Source organism: Aethalodelphis obliquidens, unplaced genomic scaffold (genome assembly GCF_003676395.1).
Source record: "Aethalodelphis obliquidens isolate GAN/ISIS:26980383/991018 unplaced genomic scaffold, ASM367639v1 scaffold47, whole genome shotgun sequence".
NCBI classification, from domain to species: Eukaryota; Metazoa; Chordata; class Mammalia; order Artiodactyla; family Delphinidae; genus Aethalodelphis; species Aethalodelphis obliquidens.
This window is the reverse complement of record NW_020837991.1, coordinates 13,230,862-13,254,579: the sequence shown is the minus strand read 5'-3', so window position 1 is coordinate 13,254,579 and position 23,718 is coordinate 13,230,862. Positions and strand designations below refer to the sequence as shown.

Here is a 23,718-nt window from a genome sequence, read left to right as displayed (position 1 = left end):
GCCCATTAAGAAGTTACTCCCCATTTTCCACTTGCCCCAGCTCCTGGCAGCCAGCAGTCTAGCTCTGTCTCTACCAGTTTACCTATTCTGAATATTTCATACAAATGGGATCAAACAATATGTGACCTTTTTAGTTTGACTTCTTTCACTTAACATAATGTTTTAGAAGTTCATCCATGTTTTCACATATCAGCATTTCATTCCCTTTTATGGCTGAATAGTAGTCCATTGTATGTATTTATCACAATTTATTTATCCATTCATTGATTCATCCATCCATCCATCCATCCAATCACTGATGGAAATTTGGAATGTTTTCACCTTTGGGCTATTGGGAGTAGAGCTGCTATGTACATGTGTACATGCATTGTTTTTTTTTTTGAGTTCTTGTTTTCAATTTTTTGATGAGTATGTCCAGGAATAGAATTATGGGGCTATGTGCTAATTCATGTTTAACTTTTTGAGAAACTACCAGACTATTTTCCACAGCAGCTACACCATCTTACATTTCCAACAGCAATATATACATTTTCGAGTTTCTCCACACCCTCATCAACACTTGTTATTTTACATTTATTTTATGATTGTCATCCAAGAGGTTTGAAGTGACATCTCATTTGGTTTTAATATGCATTTCCCAAATGATGAGTGTTGTTGAGCATCTTCTCATATGCTTATTGGCCGTTTGTGTATCTTCGTTTAAGAATGGTCTATTCAAGTTTTTTGCACATGTTTTAATTGGGTTGTTTGATTTATCGTTGTGGAGTTGTAGTTCTGTATTCTGGATATTAATCTCTTGCTAGATATATTATTTGCAAATATTTTCTTCTATTCTGTAGGTTGTCTTCACTTTTTTGACACTGTCCTTTGATGCACAAAACTTCTTAATTTTTATGAAGTCCAGCTTATCTTTTTTGGTATTGTATCTAAGAAGCCATTGCTAAATCCAGAGGCATGAAGATTTACCTGTATGTTTTTTAAAGAGGTTTATGGTTTTAGCTCATAGCATTAGGGCAGTGAATGATTTTGAGTTAATTTTTGTGTACGGTGTAAGGTGGGGAGTCCAACTTCATTTTTTGCATACATTTCACCTAGAAACATTTGTTGAAGAGACTGTTCTTTACCCATTGAATGTTTTTTTTTCCTCCCTTGTTGATTATCATTTATCATAGATAATATTGGCTTATTTGAGGACTTGCAATTGTAATCCACAGTCTGTGTATAACCTTATGCCAGTATCACGCCACTGTTTTGATTACTGTAGCTTTGTAGTAAATTTTGAAATTAGAAAATGTGAGTGCTCCAACTTTGTTTTCTTTTTTAGTTTTTAATTTTTTCCTATTCAGGGCCTTTTACAATTCCATATAAATTTGAGGATTGTCTTTTCCATTTCTGCAAAAAATAAAAAGGTAGTTGGGATTTTGATATTGATTGTATTGAATCTGTGGATCACTTTGGGTAATATTGCCATCTTAGAAATATTCTTTCAATCATTAAACACTAGTTGTCTTTCCATTTATTTATATCTTTAATTTCTTTCAGCAATGTTTTATAGTTTTAAATGTAAATTCTTTACCTCCTTGGTTAAATTTATTCCTAAGTATTTAATTCTTTTGAATGTGATTGTAGCTAGAATTAATTCCTTAATATCTTTTTTTGATTGCTTATTGCTGGCATATAGAAATACAACTAATTTTTGAGTGTTGATAAACACTTAAAACCCTTTATTCTAAATTTACTTATTAGCTGTAGAAGATTGTTGTAGATTCTTTGGGTTTTCTACATATAGAAGACAATGGCATGTGTAAATAGAGATAGTTTTACATCTTCATTTCCAAGTTGGCTGTCTTTTATTTATTTTTCTTCCCTGGCTAGAATTCTGGTTCGAATTTCTAGTATAATTTTGTATGGCAATGGTGAAAGTGGACATCATTGTCTTGTTCTTGATCACAGAACATCTTTCAGTCTTTCATCACTGACTACCACCTTAGCTGTGGGTTTTTCATAAAGACCTTATTTCATGTTGAGGAAGTTTCTTTTCATTCCTAGTTTTTAAAATGTTTCTAAAAGAAAGAGTGATGGATTTTGTCAAATGCTTTTTATCATGAATTGAGATGATCATGTGTTTTTCCTCTTCTTTTCTATGAATGTGGTGTATTACATTGGTTACCTCTTTTTTTTTGGTCAGGTTACCCTTAAATTCCTGGAATAATCCTCTTTGTTAATAGTTCATAATCCTCTTGATATGCTGGAGAATTTGGTTGGCCAATTAAAAGAAGTCATTCTGCCATTTGCTACTAGTATTTCATTGAGGGTTTTTGCATATATATTCATAAGGAATCTTAACATTTTTTTCATGTGTTCTCTTTGGATTTGGATCAGAATAGTCTAACCTTATAAAATGAGTTATTAAGTATTCCTTCCTCTTCTAGCTTTTGGAAGAGTTTGAGAAAAATTGGAGCTAATTCTTCTTTAAATGTTTGGTAGAATTTACAAGTGAAGTCATCTGTTCCTGCATTTTTCATTTTTGGGAGGTTTTTGTTTATGGATTCAATCTTCTTACTAGTAATTGGTCTGTTCAGATTTTTTATTTCTTCTTGAGTCAGTTTGGTAGTTTACATGTTTCTAGAAATGTGTCCATTTTATCTAAGTTATCTAATTTGTTAGCATACAGTTGTTCAAAGTATTCTCTCATGATTCTTTTAATTTCTATAAAATTTTAGCAATGCTCCCAGTTTCATAACTGACTTATTATCTGCATCTTCTTTCTTTTTATCTTAGTCAACTTAAGTAAAATTTGGTCAATTGTTTTGATGTTTTCAAAGAAAAAACTTTTGATTTTATTGATTCTTTCTACTGGTTTTCTATTCTCTAATTTCATTTATCATCACTCTAATATTTATTACTTTCTTCTACTAGATTTCAGTTAATTTCCTCTTCTTTTTTCTACTTATTTACATGTAAAGTTAGGTTATTGATTTGAGATCTTTATTTTTTAGTGGAGGTATTTATCTCTTTTAGTAATGCCTTTACTGAATCCTATCAGTTTTGGTATGTTGTATTTTCATTTTCATTTGTCCCAAAGTATTTCCTAATTTCCTTTGTGATTTCTTCTCTGAAATACTGCTTGTTAAAAGTGTCTTGTTTAACATCCTCATACAGGTGAATTTTCCAGTTTTCTTTCTGTTATTGATTTTTACTTTCATTCCATCTCATTCAGAGAGCATATTTTGAATAATTTCAATATTTTTAAATTTATTGAAACTTGTTTGGTGGCCTAACATATGGTCTATCCTGGCGACTGTTCCATGTAGTTGAAAAGAATGTATCCTGCTGTTGTTGGATGTAGTGATATATGGATAAATAAATAGATATAGAGAGATATTGATATTGATGCATTGATTAGTTGATCAATATTGATATATCGATTTTGGAAAGTCAGTCCTGTGTGATGTGTAGTCTCTGAAGTCTCTGTTCCTTTAGTTTATGTACAGGTCACATTTTTACAAAGATTTCCTTGAATGTTAGGATTCAAGAGGTGGGGAGGGGCAGGGAGGATAAAAAAAGAAAAAAAAGTAGAATGTTTTTAAAAAGAGGGGACCAAAAAACCCTCTCATTCTTTTCAAATTAGTACTGTGCTGGGACACTTATTCAGATCATCTGCAATTCTGTCTTAGCCTTCACTTCCTGCTTGTACTGAGCCTAAAGTTTAGCCAGAGGTGAAAACTTAGGGTCTTTTCAGATCTTTTTTGCGCATGCATGCTGCTCTGGGCATGCATGTGGCTTTCCAAATGTTCCAATATATGTAGGCATTTTTCCTACATTCCTAATTTCCCAAAGAAACTCTTTTCCAGCTTTGCCTCCCAGCTTTGGGTTCCCTATATTATGTCTTAACTCTGTCTTTTTCCCCATGTAGCTGTGGCTCATTCATTTGCTTTATGATGTTTTTGAGGAATACCCATTGCTTTTCTGCCCTGATTGTTCTGGATTAGGTGTAACAAAAATAAGTGCCTTGTGTCAGTTGAGACAGTTTAGAGCAGGCAAACACAACTCTTTGAGAATAAGATCTACTTTCCTCCCTCTAGAACCAGGACCATACTACAAATGCAGGCTGCTGACTCAAAGATTGCCACCAAGACAGTGAGGGGATGGGGGTAATGGAAAATAAAAATTCCACAAGCCTTCCTATTATTTTTAAATTGCCTTTTTCTTGATTCAGTGTTTGCTTGTCTTTTGTAAACATTTGACTGTTTTCCAGAGTTCTGACAGTTTATTCTGACAATTTTTCTTGTGTTTTTTTTTTTTTTTTTTTGATGTTACTGTGGGAAAACAGTCTCTTGGAGCAATCTACTCCTTTGTGTTCATTGATATCACTCTAATAACAGACTTTACTGATCCAATTTATATGCAACTGGCTTCTGTGATTTGTGATCAACCTGAGTTGTTATGTTTAAAACCATCAAGCCTAGGTTTTCCATCTTTACCATTTACACTGTTTCCTCCATTTATTGTATGATGCATAATAGTTTACACTATCAGTACAAACCGTTTTCACTAAATATTGACCAGTGACAAATTTGTCTACTTATTCACTCTTGTATTAAAAATTAGAGAATGTCAGAGAAATATTTCATGAAGTTCTTGATGATGAACATAACAATAACATAATGTAGTATGATCATTAAATCTGATGTTATTACCAAATTGAGAAGAGAGTCCACATCTGTAGAGGCCTAGAATAACACTTACTATAACCATAGCAGTTTGAAATGAAGGTAAAATAAACAATAAAATACACAATAAAGTATACACAGGAGAGCTTAGTGTGGGGAACTCTAACAAATCATTGAGGACACAAAAGTGCTTTTGGGCATTTGAATTATACCTATAAATATTTTCTGGATTAGAAATTAATTTCTCAGGCTTTTTATAAAATATCTGTTAATTCATTTAAAATGGCAAAATAAAACTATTACATGTAACTATACATAATATATAATGAAAAATAGTTACCTTTTCAAAAATTGGTGAGAAGAATGTCATTATTTTATGTTTTTGCAAATATTTAATGTCTGCTCAATAGAAGACTGCAGGATTCTCATAGGTACTCCTGTGTCAGTTCTTTTGGAGTCAGTTGCTTTGGTTGAAGCATATAAAGGAATTCTGGCCTCATAAATATATGTAGTTAGAAATGGAGGGAGTTTTTTAATAGCTTTTTCACATAATTGTAGATGCTCTTCCTTGATACTTCTTGAGAACTTGATAAATGGTAGATCCTCAATGGTTAGCTGCATTGTGAAACCTGAAACCATATCCGTAAAATATCAGTACTCTGCTTTTAAAATCTATTGGTCCATCTAGCACTTTAAAAGGATCTTTACCTATGCACGATTCTGTAACATTATGCATTGGTCATTTGGAAAATATTAGTTCAGTGAGTTACACACATCTTCCAAATGTTGGTAGAGTTTATTACACAATATTAAGAAAAAACAGTTAATATCACTGATGGTATAACTAGAAAAATCTCACTAGAAGAGTATTGGGAAGTAGTCAAACTCAAGATAGAGAACACAAGTTTTGAAAACTTCAATTTTTTTTTGAAAGCTTGAATTTTATAGTTTGTAACAAACAATTATGTTTTTAAAATTTTTTAGGTATTATTTTTTAACAGTTATGATTTTTAAGTGAGAGGCTCATTTTATTTATTTTGAAGAAAACATTTGCCAGATCCTTAAATCTAAATAATCATAGTTTGTTATTCATTTTTTCCACTAAAAATGGTGTTCCAGGAAAAAAGCTGTTAGTTCAGTTCATAACTTAAGCAATTGCCCACATGCATTTCTTTGGAACAAGTACCATGTTGATATGCAGGGGAAGTGCTTTTTGGGCAGCAGAGGGGAGGAGGTATAAGTCCCTTTTCACCACACAAATATTAAAAAGATATCAAGGGTGGAGACTGAATACAATGGACAGTTTTTAGAACTGTGTTGAGGAAATTCTTAACTGGAATAGGATTTTTCAAGCATTTTTTGAGCATTTATAAGACTAAAGAACAGAATGACTATCATATAGTTTTATGCCACAGTATTGACTCTCAGTGAGGTGCCTGTAGTTGCATCCACTTTTGGTTTTGCTTCCAGGAGTGGGAATTCCAACCCAGTGTAAAAGGAAGATGTGCCTTAGTATTACTATGAATATAATTTTGACTTTTAGGACTGTTTCCACAGTTGCCCACAGATTATGCTCTGCAGTGCTCTCCTGTAGAGTAGTAGAGATATGGAACAAAAATTTGCTCATGGTAATGTGATTGAAATAAAAAGTATGCCTGAGGGAGGAGCTCAAACTTGTTTATATAAGAGCTCATAGGCCCAAAGTAGAGCTATAACACATTAGGGTATAAAGAAGACATCATTCTATTGTGTGTATGTGTGTGTGTGTGTGTGTGTGTAAGGTGTGTGTTATGTGTATCAGTCTGTAATTTGCCTTTTCTTCTCACAATGTGAAAGGCCTTTGTGCAAGTACATTTCTCACATTTAGGTTTTCTACTCAAATTCAGGAGATTTAATTTGGAAAAAGTCTCAGAAAGAAGATTGAATGTGATTAGCACTTTGAATAATTGACTAATTTGACTAATTAAACCTATGAGTAAATCCTAAAGCTCTTGATTTACTTATTCAAGAGATGACAAGTTTGAAGTAAAATTTAATAAGTCCTTCAGAACCTGAAAGTACATTCCTTATTTTGATGAGCACTTAAGAGTCTCTGCTGAAAATAAGGAGAACTCGTACAGAATATAACAGAAATTAGGGCATCTTACAGATGCAAGCTACTTTATGGGCCTTTGTGTGTGTTTGGGGAGGGGTACATCCAATAAAATTCTATATAAAGAAACCAAACATGTCAACAGCAGAGCTGTTCTGGTTGAAGAGTTTTAACCACGTAATTCCCATCTACCCCTCTCCTTTCTCTGTCCTAAGAGAGCTTTAGAGTCTCTAGAACACAGCCAGCCACAGTGTAATTTAGTCCAACCCTTTCTCTTTACAAATGAGGAAACTTACTCCTGAATAGATGGAGAGAACTAGCCAAGGGCCTATGCACTAGTTAAGGGTTTAACTAGGATTAAAATATGAACTCCTAGCTCTGATTACTGTTATTTCAGCATTAGTGCTTGTCCCTGTTTGAGTATAGGCAGTGGGAGTATAAGTTCATAACTGTCTGTGGGGAAACTTTGAGAAGATGAATGGATCGTAGAAGGCAAACTTCTTGTAATCTGTATTTCAGTATTTTGTATTCAGTGTACATTCCCTAGAAATTCTCCCCATGTATGGTGAAAAAAAAGGACAGAGTTGGAAGAGGGAAGAAAGTGACAGTTAAACAAATATATAATACCTTATTTGCCAGCCGTCCTCTTCATTCCATTCAGTACAGACCCAGCTGTAGCTACAATTTAGTAACTTTCCACATAGCTGAATTTTTAAATGACTTTTTATAATTAAAATGTGGCTTTCTGTATGAACGCTACATGCTGGAAATATATTTGAGAAGGAAAGAACATTCATTGGAAGATAATCTGATTTAGGAAGTAAATTTAATTTGAAGGGTATATATAATTTAGACTTTATAAAATACAGGGTTAATCTGAGTCAAAAGTGGTTCTAGGTGATAGAATTGACGAAGATAAGGAATTGACTGGCCTTTTATTCAAGAAACTTAGCTGTTGCCACAACAAGATATTGGAGTAGGAAAAGGCAAAAGAAAGAGATAGAGGAAGGAAACTCCTGGCATACAAAGAGGAACAAAGGTAATTTTCTGGGACTATAAAACAGATGGTACACAGTGCACTAATTCCCTTTGTGCTTTTGCTTGAGTGGATGAATTGGTGTTCAGAATACTAAGTGACAAGCTGCTTCATTGACAAGACTGATTTATAATTTATTTGTGTGATCCATATATTTGACCTTACAAATTCAAAATAGCCAAATACTCTTCTTTCAAAAAGAGACTTCTGAGTGAATTTTACATTTCACTAACTTTTTCTACTAAAACATGCAACTCAATACTGTACTTCTGGTAGGGTACATCCAAGAACATAATGGAAATATTTGGGCTGAAGGGAACTATGAAAGAAACAAAAACTCCAAAGAAAGGGAAAACATTTTGTTTTGTGACTTTGAAATTTTAAAATTCAAATTTGCTTTATATTGACCTATACATTTTAACATTTTAATAATAATAATGACAATGGCTAACATTAAATAAGCTGAGTACTTTGCCTAATGATTTCCATATATTTCTTCATTTATAAATAGAAAAGAAAAGAGATGTAACTTGTACCAGGGCATACCTTGTAATTTTCTTCTGTTTCAGTGATATGTATTTTTATTCCTCAATTTTACATTCCAAACTATGTGTAGCTCCTTAACTGGAAATAGTAACCCTTTGTTCATTTTCTAGGTGATAAATCAGGAAACATTAAAAAGAACTTGATATATTATATCTGATCTCAAATGACATAAATTTTGACAATATTCAGTCTGCTGTATTGTATTTCAGCATCCTAGTGAAAGAAAAGAATGGGAAAATGATGGAAAAAAGAAAGGAATTAGTGCTTTAGCTGTTAAGTAGTAAAAGAAAACTTTAAAGTCTGACTAGGAAATGTACAATCAGCAAATATTTTGAAAAGATCTGGAATTTGGCTGTGACTGCTATGGTTTGCATTCTATATTTTCATATATACAGTTATATAAGGCAGGGTGGTGGGGGTGTTACCCTTTCTATGAACTTTGAAAAATCAATAATGTTTTAAAATGGAAATGCGGGCTTCCCTGGTGGCACAGTGGTTGAGAGTCCGCCTGCCGATGCAAGGGACACGGGTTCGTGCCCCGGTCCGGGAAGATCCCACATGCCACGGAGCGGCTGGGCCCATGAGCCATGGCCGCTGAGCCTGTGCGTCCGGAGCCTGTGCTCCGCAACGGGAGAGGCCACAACAGTGAGAGGCCTGCGTACCGCAAAAAAAATAAAATAAAAAAAAATAAAATAAAATGGAAATGCACTAGAAGAGTAACCTGTAGTGACACTAAACATGGGAAGTGAGAATAACCTTTAAGAATAGAGATTTAAATGTAGATTTGGGAAATAAAGGTGGTGGTACATTGGACGTCCAGAGAAAAGAGAGAATCAAATGAGCAGAAAGAGGAAATAGCCTTGTCCTTCTTGTGGGAATTCTGAATAACTACCTGATTAGATTTTTCTTTTCATTACTGGTTTAACAGGAAATTATTTCAAGTAACATTTAAATTAAAATAAATATTTCTGAACCTCTGATGTCAAGAGTAAACCAGATAAAAAGTAACACAGTTTCAGTAAAGAGAAACCAAGTACTGAAAGTCACAGATTAGTTTTCCTTCAGTTCATTACTGAAGAATTTTCTTTTCTCTTCTAAGATTATGTGGCCAACTTATTTCAAAAGGCCATTTAAAAGCAAGGTTGGATTTTTGGAAGAAAGCACAGAAATACCAATAGAAGTCTATGATCTTGAATGATAGACTAGAACAGAGAAAAGAACATGGAGAGAATTATTTAATGTCAATTCTATTTCTACACTCCTGTTGCCAAAGTTGAATGTTTTAGCTAAGATTCTATATCTTGTACAATTAAAAAAATAATTACTCTGTTTCCAGTTCTTTAAATACTTGGGATCATTGTTATACTGTGCATCTCATTGGATCCATGTGCTATTATTCATAATTATAACCATAATCATAGGATACTATTTGGTTAACAAATATTTAGCCTTTCAATAGAAACTGTCGACAAGCCTCTTAGATAGCCTCATCCACCAAAGGGCAGACGGCAGAAGCAAGAAGAACTACAGTCCTGCAGCCTGTGGAACAAATACCACATTCACAGAAAGATAGACAAGATGAAAAGGCAGAAGGTTATGTACCAGATGAAGGAACAAGATAAACCCCCAGAAAAACAACTAAATGAAGTGGAGATAGGAAACATTCCAGAAAAAGAATTCAGCATAATGATAGTGAAGAAGATCCAGGACCTCGGAAAAAGAATGGAGGCAAAGATCGAGAAGATGCAACATATATTTAACAAAGCCCTAGAAGAATTAAGAAACAAACACCTAGAAGAATTAAAGAACAAACAAATAGAGATGAACAATACAATAACGGAAATGAAAAATACACTGGAAGGAATCAATAGCAGAATAACTGAGGCAGAAGAACGGATGAGTGACCTGGAAGATAGGATGGTGGAATTCACTGCCGCAGAATAGAATAAAGAAAAAAGAATGAAAAGAAATGAAGACAGCCTAAGAGATCTCTGGGACAACATTAAATGCACCAACATTCGCATTACAGGGGTCCCAGAAGGAGAAGAGAGAGAGAAAGGACCTCAGAAAATATTTGAAGAGATTATAGTCGAAAACTTCCCTAACATGGGAAAGGAAATAGCCACCCAAGTCCAGGAAGTGCAGAGAGTTCCAGGCAGGATAAACCCAAGGAGAAACACACCGAGACACATAGTAATCAAACTGACAAAAATTAAAGACAAAGAAAAATTATGGAGTGCAACAGAAAAATGACAAATAACATACAAGGGAACTCCCATGAGTTTAACAGCTGATTTCTCAGCAGAAACTCTACAAGCCAGAAGGGAGTGGCATGATATATTTAAAGTGATGAAAGGGAAGAACCTACAACCAAGATTACTCTACCTGGCAAGGATCTCATTCAAATTCGTCGGAGAAATCAAAAGCTTTACAGACAAGCAAAAGCTAAGAGAATTCAGCACCACCAAACCAGCTCTACAACAAATGCTAAAGGAACTTCTCTAAGCGGGAAACACAAGAGAAGAAAAGGACCTACAAAAACAAACCCATAACAATTAAGAAAATGGTAATAGGAACATACATATCGATAATTACCTTAAACGCGAATGGATTAAATGCTCCCACCAAAAGACACAAGCTCGCTGAATGGATACAAAAACAAGACCCATATATATATATGCTGTCTACAAGAGATCCACTTCAGACCTAGGGACACATACAGACTGAAAGTGAGGGGATGGAAAAAGATATTCCATGCAAATGAAAATCAAAAGAAAGCTGGAGTAGCAATACTCATATCAGATAAAATAGACTTTAAAATAAGGAATGTTACAAGACGCAAGGAAGGACACTACATGATGATCAAGGGATCAATCCAAGAAGAAGATATACAATTATATATGCACCCAACGTAGGAGCACCTCAATACATAAGGCAGCTGCTAACAGCTATAAGAGAGGAAATCAACAGTAACACAATAATAGTGGGGGACTTTAACACCTCACTTACACCAATGGACAGACCATCCCAAGAGAAAATTAATAAGGAAACACAAGCTTTAAATGGCACAACAGACCAGATAGATTTAATTGATATTTCTAGGACATTCCATCCAAAAACAGCAGATTACACTTTCTTCTCAAGTGCACACAGAACATTCTCCAGGATAGATCACATCTTGGGTCACAAATCATGCCTCAGTAAATTTAAGAAAATTGAAATCATATCAAGCATCTCTTCTGACCACAACACTATGAGATTAGAAGTCAATTACAGGGAAAAAAAACCTTAAAAAACACAAACACATGGAGGCTAAACAACACATTAGTAAATAACCAAGAGATTCACTGAGGAAATCAAAGAGGAAATCAGAAAGTACCTAGAGACAAATTACAATGAAAACACAATGATCCAAAACCTATGGGATGCAGCAAAAGTAGTTCTAAGAGGGAAATTTATAGCAATACAAGTCTACCTCAAGAAATAATGAAAATCTCAAGTAAACAATCTAACCTTCCACCTAAAAAACTAGAGAATGAAGAACAAACAAAACCCAAAGTTAGTAGAAGGAAAGGAATCATAAAGATCAGAGCAGAAATAAATGAAATAGAAACAAAGAAAACAATAGCAAAGATCAATAAAACTAAAAGCTGGTTCTTTGAGAAGGTAAACAAAATTGATAACCTGTTAGCCAGACTCATCAAGAAAAAGAGGGAGAGGACTCAAATCAATAAAAGTAGAAATGAAAAAGGAGAAGTTACAACAGACACCACAGAAATACAAAGCATCCTAAGAGACTACTGCAAGCAACTCTATGCCAATAAAATGGGCAACCTGGAAGAAATGGACAAATTCATAGAAAGGTGTAACCTTCCAAGACTGAACCAGGAAGAAATAAAAAATATGAACAGACCAATCACAAGTAATGAAATTGAAACTGTGATTAAAAATCTTCCCACACACAAAAGTCCAGGACCAGATGTCTTCACAGGTGAATTCTATCAAACATTTAGAGAAGAGCTAACACCCATCCTTCTCAAACTCTTCCAAAAAATTGTAGCGGAAGGAACACTCCCAAACTCATTCTATGAGGCCATCATCACCCTGATACCAAAACCAGACAAACATACTACTAAAAAAGAAAATTACAGACCAATATCACTGATGAATATAGATGCAAAAATCCTCAATAAAATACTAGCAAACAGAATCCAACAACACATTAAAAGGATCATACACCCTGATCAAGTGGGATTTATCCCATGGATGCAAGGATTCTTCAATATATGCAAATGAATCAATGTGATACACCATATTAACAAATTGAAGAATGAAAACCATATGATCATCTCAGTAGATACAGAAAAAGCTTTTGACAAAATTCAACACCCATTTATGATAAAAACTCTGCAGAAAGTGGACATAGAGGGAACCTACCTCAACATAATAAAGGCCATATATATACAAACCCACAGCAAACATCATTAAAAAAAAAAGAAATAGCAACTATCAACATATATTAGGTTTTCAGACTTTCACACATGTATCCACACTTATATATATATGTACATATGCACACACATCAAAAGGTATCTCATATTTAGTTACAAAATAACTAGAGATGATGTGTTACCCAGTACCTTACTTGTGAAGGATAAAGTCTATGAGACACAGTCCAGTGTTTGAGACTCAGTGCTTCCACTTCTGGGGGCACATGTTGATCCCTGATCAGGGAGCTAAGATCCCACAGGCTGTGAAGTGCGGCCAAAAAAAAATTAAGTAATATTTTGTTGATACTAGGAATAGGTGTTGATTTCAGAATTTCTTCCTCTGAAGATTTGTAAGAAAGGAGCTTTACATGAGGAATCATCTCTTAAAATTATTTACAATCTAATACCAATTTCCTTCTTAAGCTACCTTCTCAGTGTTCGATGTGAGTGATTGGGATGAAGAAATGGTGCCCAGGATTCTCTGTTTGCTAAGTGTGGCTGTAGAGTCAAAATGGAGAGAAAATTATTAAAATGTATGAAATATAAGATTTCTTCAGATGGTTCTAACATAAATTAAGTTCCTGAGAAATCAGGTTGCAGCTGGGTTATAAATGTTTGCTGATGAGGTGTGATAGGTGATGCTACTAATGTTAATACTAAATAGAGTGCAACAATGAGCAGAGGGTAAATTTGGAGTTTCAGGCTGACATTTTATAGACAATTTCTTGAAGAAAACAAACAAAAAGCTCCACTTTTTCATGAATGCTGTGACACTGCTCTATGTGAGAAAATAGAAAGACTGTGGCAATGGTACCTTCATGAGCAGGTTGGAGCAGAATGGGATGGTAATAAAGTCTGGAGAGGGTACAGGAGAAGTTGAATTTCAATTAGGAGGAGGATTATTGTGGCTAAAAGGAAATAAGAATATTCTTAAAATATCATTTATAAAATAGTACATTTAAAAAAAAACTAATTAACACAATATTATAGAGAACGAGAAAAGAAAACTGATTTTGAGAGACAGTAGAGCTTAATAAGTCAGAGAGATGTAGGTTCCAATTTCAATCCTGCCTCTTACTAACCATGTGAACTTTGTCAAAATCTTTAGGTTTGCTGAGCCTAAGTTTCCCCTCCAAATGGATATCCCAATAGGGCTTGGGGAGGGGCATTTGGAAAAGGGATGATTGATTACAAAGGATGAACACCCCAAAAGACTATGATGAGATGTGGAGATAAAAGGAGCTAGGGGATAAAAAAACCAGCCTCCAAGGCTATTAAAACAGAAGCTTAATTATTCATCATATGTAGAGGAAGAAGTCTCTTTTCTAGGACTGAAAAATTCAAGAGACCTCAGGGATAGTGCCTGGCAGCTAAGAAAAATTTAAAGAAATGGACAAAGAAATAAGGAAAAAAAAACAACCAGAAAGAGGAATGAAGTAATGAAGTATATACAGTTCATTCAGTAATGAATGAAGACAAATAAGTTAAACCTTAAGTTTTATCTGATTATTGTTTAAATTTAAAATTTAATCACAATAGTTTGAATTACTTTGATGAGTTGATTTTATAATAAATTCTAAGGGCAATTGGAGTTAAAAAAATCCTGACTATTAAAATTATTGAATTATTTCAAATTATAGAAAATAAATGGAGTTCAGAATATTTACTAAAATTATTAAAATGTTAACTGATCAGTATAGTACAAAATGAAAAAAAAAATGGACCATTAGTTTAATTCATTAAAAAAATCTGAACATTTAAATAAACATTTAACATATTAATCTAGCAGTAGAAAAGTAATAATAGTTTGCCATGACCAGTTGGATTTTGTTATAGAAATAGAGGGTGGTTGGAAATAGGAAATTTCATTTATAAAACTTTTATATCAACACATTAAAGGAGAAAATTATGTTTATATAAAAGGCTGGAAGTGTACCATGACATAGTTATAATTTCAGATAAAAATTCGAAGTGACATAGGAATAAAAACAAATTACTTAAGCATGATACAGATTCCTTTCCAAAAATCAAGAAAAAACATCTTATTAAATAATGAAATATTAAAGATGCTGCCATAATAAAAGAAGACAGCAGGATTGTTATTTCATCATTATTATTCAACATTGTTTTGACACTCGAGCTAATGAAATAATTCACTAAAATGAAATAAATGCTTTTTAATGGTGCTGGAGCAATTGGTCATCCAATATGCAAAAAAACAAAAATAAAATATGAACCTCTAATTAATCCTCACATGATAGACAAAAAGTAACTCAAGATGATTCCGGGACTTATATGTAAAATATAAAACTATTATCCTTTTAGGAAAAAAGATAGGAGAAAATCTTCAGGATTAGTTGAAGCATTCTTAGTCTTGACAATAAAAGTGTGATTTATAAAAGGAAAAAATGATAAAGTGGATCTCATCAAAATTAAAAAACTTTTCCTCTGCAGAAGTCCTTTTTAAAAGGATGAAAAGACAAGGTAGAGGGCTGGAGGAAATCCGAAGTTGACATATCAACAAATGATTTACATCTAGAATAAAAAACTCTAAACTCAACAGTCACAGAAACAAAACAATCCAATTAGAAAATGGGCAAATGACATGAACAGACATTTCACTTAAGAGGATATAAACATCGCAAATAAGCACATTAACAGATGTTCATTAGCTATTAGGGTAATGCAAATTAAAACCACAACGGCATATCATTACACATATATCAGAATGGCTTATTTTTTTAAAAAAACCACCAAATTCTTGCAAGAACACAGAAAAACTAAGTCATTTCTACATTGCTGGTGAGAATGTAAAATGGTACAACTACTCTAGAAAAGCATCCGATTTTTTCTTACAAAACTAAATGTGCACCGTGTGACCCAGCAATTGCATATTTTGGCATTTATCCCAAAGAAAGGAACATTTATGTTCACATAGAAACCTATAATTAATGTTCATAGCAGCTTTATTCATAATAACCCCAAGCTACAAATGATAACCCAGATTTCCTTCAACAGATGGATAGTTTAACAAACTGATACATTCATGCCCTGGAATAGTACCAAGCAACAAAAAGGAACAGAGAATTGATACACTCAACAACTAAGATGGATCTCTGCCAATCTCAAAATATTACATAATGCATGATTCCATTTACATAGCACTCTTGAAATTACAAAATCATAAAGATGGAAAATAGATCAGTGGTTGCCAAAGGTTGCAGAGGGAGGTTATGGCAATAAAAGGGCAACACAGGAGATTCTGGTGATGGAACTGTTCTCTGCCTTACTGGTACTCATCATATTTGATAGAATTGCATAGAACTAAAGACAGCCACATATACTCACATGTACACAACTGAATACATGCAGAACTGGTGAAGTCTGAATAAAGTTGGTGGAGGGTATCAATGTCAATTTCTTTTTGAGATATTGTTTATGTAAGATATCATATGTTATTGATGGAAACTGGAGGAAGTATATAAAGGATTTGTCTTTCTGTATTATTTCTTACAACTGCGTGTGAATCTGCAATACCTGAAAATTTTATATATATATATTATGTGTGTATATACACATATAAATGTATATATACACACATATATACATATAAATGCATATATATACATGCACAGATATACATATAAATATATATACATATAAATTTAAACTTTAGGAAAAAGAGAAAATGTATTTTCAGATGATAGAATGGAATATGTAGAAAACTAAAAGATTTAATTTCCATTGGCTTTTTTTTTTTTTTTTTTTTTTTGTGGTATTTGCCCCTTTCTCTTTTTTTCCGCTTCGGACCACAGGCTCCGGACGCGCAGGCCCAGCGGCCATGGCTCATGGGCCCAGCTGCTCCGCGGCATGTGGGATCCTCCCGGACCGGGGCACGAACCCGCGTCCCCTACATCGGCAGGCGGACTCTCAACCACTGCGCCACCAGGGAAGCCCTCCATTGGCATTTTAAAGAAAATGTGATATGGTGAATAATATAATTATTAACTGTGTGTGTGTGTATTAGTTCATTTAGAATAACAATGGGAAATATTCTGTTCACAATAACAAACCATATATACTTACTAGTAAATATAATAGGAAATGTGAAGGATCTATATGAAAAATAGAAGATGAAACACAATTAATGTACCTAAAGTTTAAAGTTTTCCAATTCACTGTGTATGTATAATGCTATTTTAATAAGATTCCCATTCTGGTGGATTTTAATATGATTTTTAAGCTCATATGAAAGAACAGACGTTTGAGAATTGCCAAAATAATATCTGAAAAAAGTATTTGAAAAAAAGATTGTATGGTATGCTGCATTTGCCTTACAAGGTGTTTTTTCGTTTGTTTGTTTTACATATGCCCAAAAAATACAGTAAACAAAATATGTGGAATTTACCTAGGAGCAAATATATAGTAAATTTTTCAATTCAGTTGATAAGGATCATTTATTTCATAGATTGTGCTATCATAATCTACTTTCCACTGAAAGTTAGACTCCTACCTCCTACCTTTACCTATATAAATTTCATTGGATCAACTAAATAAATGCATATCAAAGAGAGATGGTAAAATGTAATCATCTAAGAATTAAAGGGATTGTATTGGACAAATTAGGGTGCCTTTATATAATCTCAGGAAACTTTAAATTGTGAAACTTGTCTATACCAAAATCTGGTCTTATTGAGATATCTCATAGAATAAATATATTTCTGAAATCCTGATAAAGTTAGCTCATCTGATTAAAATCCCAAACTACTATGACAGAAAATTAATTCTAGCATCAAAGCTTTTTGCTGTGTCAAACAAAAAGCAGTCATTCTTTTTTCTAAAATGCTCTCATTCCTTCACTTGTCCATGCCATTCCCTTTCTCTGTCTTTTGAAACCTGTAAGGCCCAGGTCATTTAACTTTTAAAAATAAAAATGAATAGATTTTATTTTCAAGAGAAATTTTATGTTCACAGAAAAATTGAACAGAAGGTACAGGGATTTTCCATTTACCCTTACCTTCACATGGGTAAAACCTCCCCCATTGTCAACATCCCACATGTGATATGTTTACTACAACTGATGAACCTATATGGACACATCATTATCACCCAAAGTTCATATTTTACTTTAGGGTTCACTCTTGCTGTTGTACATCCTGTGGATTTGGACAAAAGTTTAATGACATGTATCTACCATTCTGACTACTAGTATCTTTAGAGTCTCCATTGTTTACATTTTCCAGCATGTTGCATAGTTGGAATCATACAGTATGGAGTCTTTTCAAACTGGCTTCTTTCACTTAATAATTTAAGGTTCCTCCATGTCTTTTCATGGTTGATAGCTCGTTTCTTTTTATCACTTCATAGTATCACAATATCTGGACCACAGTTTATCCATTCACCTACTGAAGGACAGACATCTTGGTTGCTTCCAAATTTTGGCAGTTATATATAAAGCTACTATAAACATCCATGTGCAGATTTTTGTGTGGCTGTAAGTTTTCAGCTCATTTGGGTAAATACCAGGGAGCACAATTGTTAGATTACATGTTTAGTTTTGTAAGAAACCGCTAACCTGTCTTCCAAGTATCTGTACCACTTTTCATTCCCACCAGCAATGCATGATATTTGGTCATTATATTTTTCATTATATTTTTCACTGAAGGCTTTTCTCATTGTTTTTGCAAGATATTTTCCTTCCTTTGTCTGAGCTCATACAGTACTCTGTATCCTCATTCTGACATCCATCGTATTCTTTCTTGCTTTGTGTGAACCCCTCGGGGCAGGACATAGATATGTCTCCTGCACCTTACAATACTTCACTTAACACCTTGAAAATTAAGAGCCCTAGTATTTGTTGAATGAATAAGGTAAATTTAAATTTTGTTGTGTCAGACTGTCAAATGGAGCATTTTGTTTTGCAAATCTATATATAATCACGTCTTATACTAGGCTTGGGTCAAACAATTCTCACTAGTTCCATCTGTTATATTTTTTTCAGTTGTTTCTGAACAGTTATTTTGTTGGTTAACTACATGGCTGATTCATGTTGAAAGAAACTGCATTTGAAGTTATTGATTCTTTGCCCCAGCTTTTCAGCTGGAAGAAACAAAGCTCTTGCTACAATAAGTACTGAACTTTTAAAAAACAATATCTAATGAGGTTAGCATATATTGTTGACATTTTATTTTCAACCAGAGTTAAGGTCACAGCTGAAAGGTCACAAAGATGATTTTATACAGTAAATAAACAATCATATTATTTGCAAAGAAAATGAAATATCACAAACTTGTCTGTAGCCTCTTTTGTCTAAAAGTATGTTTGCTATGCTTAATTTTGGTATCTAAACAGTGTTGTCCTTCCATTTCTTACATTTGGGGATTTAAAAAGGAAGTACACCTAGTTTATGTGTCAGGGACTAATATAAACATGTGCTTTTCATTCATATTCTGGCATTATATTGAGTTTTTACGTTTAACTCCTAAGTCCACTTAGTATTTGTTGGGTTTATTTGTGGAATTTTGGTATTTATTCTGTTTATTTGGTGAACTTCCTTTCAAGTTGGGAAGTTTTATCGATCATATTTGTCTGGGACCTTTACCTCTTCATCTTTGGTGTTTACAACAAAACTGTAAATTTATCATTAGAGAGAATATGTTGAAGTGATTTTGGAAAGTATTGGGCTGGATTATGGTTAAACAGTGAAAATGTGTGCTTTGGGGCACAATGCACAATAGAAATTATTAACTGCTTTCATATTATATATCACTACATAACAAGGGATTGATCTCTTAAATTTGTGGTAGCTCAAGACAGTTTTAATATTGAAAATAATTTAATGGGTTGAAAAGTATCATGGAACAGACAAACTTCTAATGCCAAAAACCATTAAAATTTCCACTTTATATTGTCATCTAGTTAACATATTTTTAAAGTAAAGTAGTCCAGATAGTGTAATTCATTAGTTTTTTTTAAGACATTTTAAAACTTTTTATTTTATGTTGGAGTATAGCCAATTAACAATGTTGATGATAGTTTCAGGTGCACACTAGAGGGACTCAGCCATACCTATACATGTATCCATTCTCCCCCAAACTCTGCTCCCATCCAGGCTGCCACATAAAATTGAGCAGAGTTCCCTGTGCTATACAGTAGGTCCTTCTTGGTTATCCATTTAAAATACAGCAGTGTGTACATGTCAATCCCAAACTCCCTAATTATCCCTTCCCCCCATCCTTCCCTCCTGGTAACCAGAAGTTCATTCTCTAAGTCTGTTTTGTAAATAAATTCATTTGTATCATTTCTTTTTAGATTCCACATATAAGCGGTATCCTACGATATTTCTCTTTCTCTGTCTGACTTCACTCAGTATGACAATCTCTAGGTCCTTCCATGTTGCCGCAAATGGCATTATTTCATTCTTTTTAATGGCTGGGTAATATTCCATTGTATATATGTACCACATCTCCTTTATCTATTCTTCTATCGATGGACATTTAGGTTGCTATTGTAAACAGTGCTGCAATGAACATTGGGCTGCATGTATTCTTTCAGACTATGTTTTTCTCCGGATATATGCCCAAGAGTGGGATTGCAGAGTCATATGGTAGCTCTATTTTTAGTTTTTTAAGGAACCTCCTTACTGTTCTCCATAGTGGCTGTACCAATTTACATTCCCACCAACAGTGTAGGAGGGTTCCCTTGTCTCCACACAATCTCCAGCATTTATTGTTTGTGGATTTTTTGATGATGGCCATTTTGACTGGTGTGAGGTGATATCTCACTGTAGTCTTGATTTGTATTTCTCTAATAATTAGCGATGTTGAACATCTTTTCATATGCCTCTTGGCCATCTGTATGTCTTCTTTGGAGAATGTGTCTAACCTAAAATTTACTTTATTTTAGATGAACTCACAAATTCATCAGAAACCAGATTGTCTTTAGAAGACCTCTTCAGGAAAGAATTTGTGCTTCATGATCCAGAAGCTCGATGGATCAATGGTATGTGTATACATTCTTATATGTTATATTTATTTCAAGTTCTGTATAATTAAAATTAAATAGTGGTTTGGTTGACCACTGGTTGACCACCAGTGGTTATTTTAATTGACATTATGCTTCAATGATTACAGATACCATTTAATCAGAAATTTATACCTTGGCTCATGTGAGAGAAAACTAATTCCTAAGGTAGTTCATCAATAAAATTATCCCCCAAACATTAGATTGACTGCTCTGTATCTGCTCTTCCCTCATGAATCATTAGTTATGTGACTGCAAACACGTATTACATCTCTAGCATTTCTCTGGGTAATTCTCCTTGGTGTAGAAGTATAGATTTTGGGAGCGTACATATAAGTGATTCAGATTTGGCAATCAGATTAATTTTCTTCTCTCTCTTTGTGGCTTTTCTTTTTAAGTTTAAATGCCACAAACTAGGGAGACTCTCCAGTCTGAGAGTCTACAAAGTTGACTCTACAAAGTTGAAATGACAGAAGGGGCATGGGAACAAAATGCATTTCTGCTTTTTGTGGCTTGGCAAAGAAATCACCTCAGCTTTCCTTAGGTTATTTCTGATTTTGCTATTTTCAAAAAGTTTTAAAAAGAATTTAAATTACAAATACAATCAGTCAATCAATCAATCAATCAAAACCACTGAGTGGCTCCATGGACTTTGGCTTGTCTTTGTGGGAGGTAGTAGGGGGATTTATTGGGTAATCCAGTTATAAGAAATGTGTTGGTGAAAAGGAAGTCAGGTTTTCATTTCTGGAATATTACAATTTGCCTGACCATACTAATCACCATGGTTAGATAGCTGTTAATCTCTGCCCTTCATTTTATTTAGACATAATATCTTTGCTTGTTTTCAAGGCCTAGAGTAGGTTACATGTATGATAGCTAAGAAGAGCTTTGCCTTTGTATCTAATGAATAACGTCTTACTTACAGTCCATCCTTTCTTCTGTAATATCCTAATTAAATACATTTATGCCTGCAAATTAAATGTTTATTTATGGAAGCTATAAAAAGAATGTAACTTAATTCATGAGGGCAGGAGGCAAATCATACTTGTTTACCTAGCACTGATACAGTTTCTGGAGAGCAGCAAGCACTTAAGATTTGTTTTTTTTGAATAAATGAATGAAATCATTTAACAGAAGTTCAGTTTTATTTTTCTGTAAACTCAGGTTTCAGTTGAAATTGGTTGCAAGGTAAGTATTATCATGGTGATGATGTTACAAATAGAGAAAACAAGATAGCAGTTTTATTAATCTATTTGTATATTTTCATTTTGAATTGTTCATAAGTTTGGGTCTTGCCTTATTGTTGCCTTTGCACTATGATTATTTCAGAGGTACACTATGATTTATTTCAGATGAGTACTATTACTAAATTTAAAAAAAGGTATGGAATTACGTAGCCTTGCTCTAATACGTAATAAATCTCCCACAAATCATTCTCCTGATGTGCCATTGTAATTTTATAAGTCATCTTTCTACTTGCTAGCAAGTATTTTCTATTGAAGGAGATGACCAAAAAACTTCGAGTCATTAGATTTGAAATGCTGAATAATATTCTGTTTTATTCATCATGATTTTGACCAAACTATAGAAATTTGTGCAGTTTTTGACTTTGGGAAGCAAGAAAAAAATCATGGGTCTCGTCCCCCTTCTCACGTTAGCTTGAACTATTTAAAGAGGCATTTACTTCTGTGTGTAACTGACACGTTGGTATCGAAGTATCAAAGGACTGGAACGGTGTTTAAGCAGAGAACTGCATACTAAATTAAGCCACATTTCAATATCTAGGGCGCGCATTCTACTCTAATGCTTCACAAGATATCAAAATAAAATTATTTGGAGTTAATCATTTTAATCATTTTTTTCCATAATTTCTTTACCAATCATTGGTAAAGCTGATTTTGAAAATATATCCTGGGACAAAGCTGCAGTGTATTATCATACTATAAATAAAACCTAAGATCAAATATATTTATAAAAGAACTTGACATAAAACAACCTTTTACACAGAATTAAACAATATCTAAGCTCTTAGAGCCATGTGGTCTTTATAAATACCACTGAAAGAATTGACTCACTGTCAGTAGGTTGTGTGCACTGGGTTGCTTTTCCAGCAGGGGAATAGATTTGTGCTCATTTTTTCCTCTATCCAATCCAGATCACCTTTTTGGCAATCACTAGGTACTTGGCCTATTTACATATTCCTCACAAAGCCAGATAATACAGTGGGGACTATAAATACAATGTGTAACCCTGGCTTCATTGTCACAGATTATATCTAAATGTAAAATGTGAGCTTCTTATTTATTCTCATGACATGTCTCACCAGGTTTCTATAGTATATAAGTGGCTTGAAGGAGTCTAAACTAAGCTCATTTGGAAGCTTCATTTAGTTCTTGGAGGTCACCATAGGAGCATTTAATACATTACTGGTCAAGGAGAAGGAGGGCATCTAGATGGCCCTGACACGTGTAGGCTGAAGTGTAGCACTGTCATTCATTATGCTGCTTCTCAAACAATTTATCTGTGAATGTCAATGCAGCCTTGGATGGGTGCTCGTGTTCATGGTTAGCGTAACAACTGCCTTCCACCAAATCTGCTCAGATCCTTGAAATCTCCATTTTTATAGCACCTTCTTCGTAGTTGTGTCACCTTGAAACTCAGAAATCCATCTTCTTTAACATTATTCATCTCCCCACGTACATTTGAGGACCTATCAATCATCAAAGAAAAATCTAATATTAATTGAGTGCCTTCTACGCTAGGCTTTGTGCTGGATGCTTTATGGACATATTTCATAGATAGCATGTAAGTTATAATGATGAACCCCAGAAAACTGAGGCTAAAGCAAAGCACTTATCC

The 23,718-nt window shown here is 33.8% G+C and overlaps 1 protein-coding gene across 12 annotated transcripts in view; it reads left to right on the top strand.

Annotated features, from left to right (window-relative positions):
• Positions 1-23,718, top strand: part of DPP10 (dipeptidyl peptidase like 10) — a 1,275,593-nt gene that overhangs the window by 780,456 nt on the left and 471,419 nt on the right. For 11 of the 12 annotated variants that reach the window (XM_027082608.1, XM_027082602.1, XM_027082610.1 and 8 more), the window contains one exon: positions 20,743-20,838. The exons of the other annotated variant lie outside the window; for it this stretch is intronic. In XM_027082608.1, coding sequence (XP_026938409.1) covers positions 20,743-20,838 — 96 coding nt within the window. The remainder of the gene's footprint in view (positions 1-20,742; positions 20,839-23,718) is intronic. 12 annotated transcript variants of the gene reach the window in all.